Here is a 5166-nt window from a genome sequence, read left to right as displayed (position 1 = left end):
CCGTTCCACCGTACAACCCCTTCGTTGTGTCGGGATGATCGATTCGTTTCGCTGTTCGCAGCCAGGATTCACTCCGATTATCTGCTAATTAATCTTTTTCCCTGCGTTCGCCCTCGAGGGATGCGAGCACAGAACCCTTCCACGATGCAGCGATCCCTTTTTTCTTTCGCTTACCGAGACAGCTGCTACCTGTCTTAAGATAATTCCATCCTCCCGTTCGCTCGGGTCGTCCTTACGGAATTGGTACCCTCTGGTGTGGTTACCTGTTTGCCGTTGGGTGATCACCCGAACGGATGCTTGTGTATTTTGGAACCTGTAATCAGGAGCTTGTTCGCAACCCGAGAACATGAACATGAAGGTGTTGGGCGTACTTTGAAACCCTCTTTAGGAGGTGCTGGAAGGACTCTAAACCAACCGATGTTCGGCCAATGGCATATGAGGATTTAATGAGGTTCACGGGTTGGTTTACGGTGTATTAGTTTATTAGTTGGTTGACACACACCCAACCACGTTTAAACACACATTCACACAGGACATAGATTGAATATCCCAGCATCCCGAGAACGGGCATTTGTTATTCTTTCATAATTACATTTAAAAGCTTGAAAAGCCATAAAAAATTGCTCCGAGAATTGGCACAGCATTCGTTTACCTTTTGCATTCAAAAAGGCTTTTGCTTCTCGCAAGGCCACTCGCAGGTGCCACTGCAAGCAGCGTGGCATTTGTTTAACAATTTTCAAGTGACCTTCGGTATGGCCTACAACCAACCTGGCCGCTTTTTGTTATTACAAAACCCCGGAAACCCCTTGTTGGTTTGCCAACCCAAAACGCCCTCACAGTGGGTGATGTATTTTTAATGCATACCGTAAAACTTTCCACCAACAAAACCCCGTTCGTGTTTCGGGTTTATTATTGCTCGTTCCATCCAGCGAGTTTCGTCTCCCGTACCCTGTTGCGATCCTCTTTCGGGTCCTCGTAAATTAGTTCTTCTTCAGCCGTTGCTGGTGCCAGGAGTGGACGGTTTTACACTCAGGTGCAAGCGGCTTTCGAAGCCGTTTGAAGGTGTTTGGCGATCACTCGCGACCTCGCCAATCAGGAGGTAACTTTGCTCTACGACTAAAGCTGGCTGTCATGCACCATGTGGCCAAATTTTGGCCACTCTCCGACGTTCACCTAGGACGGAGTACGCCGCCAAAAACGTTCACCGCACCGTCTCTGTATCGATTGGCGGTGGAAGCTTTTGTGCGAAGCTTTTCCGACAATCCGCGGTGTAATGGGTACCGTGTGGCTATCGGACAGTTGCCGGTAACCGTGCGCTTGGACGTGCTGTGTGAGATGTGCGATTGTCCGAGCTTAATCGAGGCCCAGCTTCATATCCTTTCCGATCCGTTGCTGTTCAGTGATCTCATTCGGTATCGATCGAGTGCCCTCACGCCGCTGGTGCGTTGTGTGCAGTGGCTACAAAGCGCCAAGGAGTCGCTTCCAGCTGAGCTTTGCACGCGGTATCGTCGTTTGGTTGATACGAAGCCGCACACCGATGACCACAAGCGGCTCGATTATCGGTGCGGATTGCGCATTGGTACGTTCCTAACGCAGACTGGGTGGACTGTGGAAGCGATCGCGATTCTGTTGATCACGCGGCACCAAACACGTCTCGGCTCTCCGGATGAGCTTGCCGTCCTGCGGCAGCTTTTGCGTGCGCAAACTCTCACCGGAAAGCTCAAGGATGCCAGCAAGACGTACCAGCGTATGGAGAAGGTAAAACGGTGGATTCTGCTCCTGCCTGAGACTGAAACCGGAAGGCTGCACGATCTGTTCGCCAGTGTGTGGCATTCGTTCGCGTTGTTCCACTTTGAGAGTCGGAGCTTTCGCGAAAGCTTCGAGTGTGGTGAACACGCGTTAAGTTGGCTCGGTGAACGATCACCCAGCCGGCTAGTGGTGGACGTGTATCGGCTTCTTGCGAGGGCTTCCGTTGGTCAGCGTTTGTTCGAATCCGCTGAGGTGTTGCTCGAGCAAGCCATTGCACGAGCTATGCGAGACTTCGGAAGGACTAGTGCCCCATACGCTGAGACACTCGAGGAGCTGGCGATGTTTCTGCTTGCGCGTAGCCAAGTTGGCGAAAGCGTGGACGTGTACGCGGAGGCTCAACACATCTACATGCAGCTGTACGGATCGCGGAATCTTCTTCTGTCACTTGCGCAGGGTGATCTAGCGTACGGATTGTGCTTGCAGGCGTACGTCACTGGTCGGCGAGATCGAGCGTTGCAGCACGTAGAGCAGGCCATCGGGAACTATAATCGCATCCTTCCGAAGTATCATCGACTGTTCGTGCAGGTGCGTCGATTACGCGTCACGATTGATATGCTGAAGTTCTACACTAATGGCGACACAACCGACACGCCGACGTTCAACTACAGGGAGGTTTATGAGCCACTTTCTGTCGAAGATGTTCGGAAGGATTTCTATTTGGGAAGAAACGGGGCGCAAAGGGAAAATAAATTGTAAATAAAGTCATTTTTAACTCCCGGTACTCTTGTTGTAATGATCCTTGCGCAGTATTTATCGGTGCTTTTGTTTCGAAACGCTACAAAAATATGATTGATTCAAAACATTAATAGTTACAAAAACCGCATACAAAAAACCGCTTTTCATCTTGGAGATTGTGGAAATTTTGTTATGCTTGTAATCGTGATTCACGAACTCGTAGACAAGGAAGATTTCTTGTAAAAATGTAAAAACAATTAAATTTAAAAGGGTTTCTTTTTATTTCGATTCGTATGAGTGGCCTTTCGTTTGCTCTTTTTGTAAGTTCGGATCTCAACAATGTATCAATCACACGAATTGTAATGAAAAAAAAAGAAACAATGAGGCAGTTTTGTGAAAACCTCAGAATACGGAGATAACGACAAGCCCCGGCTGGCTGCTGGATGGATAGAAAAGCCCACCACCCGTACAAGATGCATATTCAGGAGCAACATTTATTATTCGACCCGACCCGTAAGCGGTGTTTTAAATATAAAGTGCCCACGATACGGGATCACATTGAAGAGCCGTTTATAAATCACCACTCTTCGCACCCTCACAGCGCGCTCGGCTCGGCACGGGTTCCGAGATTTCCTCTTTTAATTACTTAAACACCCAGCCGGTGTTGCGCTCCCCACGCAACCGCAGCGAAGCTTTCGGAACGGAACCAACCGAAGGCGGTTTTTCGCGCGTGCTTCGCCGCCACTTATTTCGCGTTTTCAACCAAAGGCTTATCCGCTTATTCCGTTTCGCTGCATTCCATCCAGCAGGCTGCACCATGTGGGTGTAGCGTGCAAATGTGAGCATTCGGGATGCCGTTTTGCCGAATAAACAGCAACCCTGGGCGCGCTTGGACGTGTGCCAGCGCGCAATCTCACCTCCAGAGAGTGAGATACAGCCACCCAGGGGTGTGTCAGATGCGCTCGGGGCTGCCAGATGGGAAAGCCGCTCGAAAGCAGGACCGTTCCCTGCGGGTTGGGCTCGGGAATGGACTGAGCACTCGAAATGAGCGCGGCCCGGAAATGAAAGAGCAAGCAATGCGCCGTTTCTATTAATTTGATGTGTTGCCTTAGTGCTGCCGCACTTCACGGTTGTACGGTCGAGTTTACCTCAAAGTCGGGTGGAGGAATTCCGAGCGAAAAAAAAAAACAAAACACAACGCTACGATTAACCCACGTTGGTGTGGGTGATTTTGGATTTTTTTCCCATAACGCACGCCCACATGCCGCTTTGAGCCAGCACCGGGAACGGAAAGCGCAACCTAAATAAGCCACATGGCAGGCCTATGTGTGGAAGCCGGAAATGGCTCGCGAGTGCTTTAACGCTTCAAACGAAGCGATGGAAGTTTTCCACACAAAGCTCACGGGGCCTAACTTTAGGACTAACCCACTCACGGCACTTGTTGACGGGCTGGTTTTTTCTTCCTCTGTTCTCTTCCTTTTCTTTCTCAAGGTGAGTACATGATTGACGCGTGTGGTAATGAAAATAAATCAAATTATACTTAATAACACGACCTGTCGGAGGAGCCTGATGAGAAGCAACAGAAGACACACGAAGCAGGGTGGATAAACTTTGCACCTGACACTGTTGGGATTGCGATTCTTCTGCTGCGAACCTTCAGCTTTTTTTTGTGCCAATCATTTTCCTTCCCCGTACACGGTTATGTCACCGTTTTTGGTTCACTTTTCTTCTTTGTTTTTTCACAACGGCAATGCCTTTGCCTTGGTGTGGTCGTCGTTGTGCGTGTGGGTACGAGAGATGCTGGTACTTTCTTAGCGGAGCGTTAAAGCAGCTCATGCCACGGATGTTTGGTGCGTGGAAAGTAAAATGCTTCACGAAAGTATCGCCTTGAAGGTGAAACAAAGGCAAAGTTATAATAAAGTTGGTGACATCAATCACATGTAGGTGTCAGGTGTGTGAAGGCTTACGAACCTATGGAAAGCATACGCAGAATAAGAGCCTAAAGAGAGCTTAAAGAGGCTTAACCTTAAAGGGAATATCAATAAATGAATGCAAAATGAGTGGGTTTAATTTTGTTTTACAATTATTTCTCCGATTCATTTAAACATTAAAATTCATTTATAATGCAATGTGTGAGTTATTTTAGACCAAAAATATACAAAAATTTTTACTAAGAAATGATATCTCATTGCAATCCACATTAAATTTTTCACAATATTTAAAATTAATTTCTTTTTTTTCCATGTTAAACTCTACCTGCTAGAACAACTCATGCAGCAAATTGGTCATTGTTCATAATTCAAAGACAGAATAATCGCTACAGCTAATATACCACCTGCATCACAGAGCTTTATGGTGCCGTTAATCAATCAAGGTTGTCACGTGTGAATCGCCACAAAGATTAGCTCCATCCGATCGGTCCAGCAGGTCCCAAAGGCCTGGTAAGCCCAACCGAGCTGATTGATAAATTGATAAGCAATCCGGCCAGCTGTGGACACGTGTGCATTGACGCATTCTAGGCCTCGTTTCTTCGCCTACGTTTGCAGTGGTGCGAACCGGCTTCGATCAATAATGCGGTCCGGTAAGTCCTTCCGGAGCTGCTTTTCCCGATTTGCATTACAATCTGGATCGAATCACAAGTCGCCTGTTGGGAAGTTTTTCAGTTTAACAAAAAATCAATGC

General features: G+C 47.9%; 1 protein-coding gene across 1 annotated transcript; it reads left to right on the top strand.

Moving 5' to 3' along the window:
* The first annotated feature begins 1131 nt into the window (after window positions 1-1131).
* LOC128728592 (amyloid protein-binding protein 2-like) lies at window positions 1132-4929 on the top strand. The gene is made up of 2 exons (XM_053822223.1): window positions 1132-2448; window positions 4885-4929. Exons 1-2 carry the CDS (start codon window positions 1132-1134, stop codon window positions 4927-4929), a joined length of 1362 nt encoding a protein of 453 aa, XP_053678198.1.
* The last annotated feature ends 237 nt before the right edge of the window (window positions 4930-5166 follow it).

This window comes from Anopheles nili, chromosome 2, assembly GCF_943737925.1.
Source record: "Anopheles nili chromosome 2, idAnoNiliSN_F5_01, whole genome shotgun sequence".
Taxonomy (NCBI): domain Eukaryota; kingdom Metazoa; phylum Arthropoda; class Insecta; order Diptera; family Culicidae; genus Anopheles; species Anopheles nili.
This window is presented reverse-complemented; position numbering and strand designations above follow the sequence as displayed.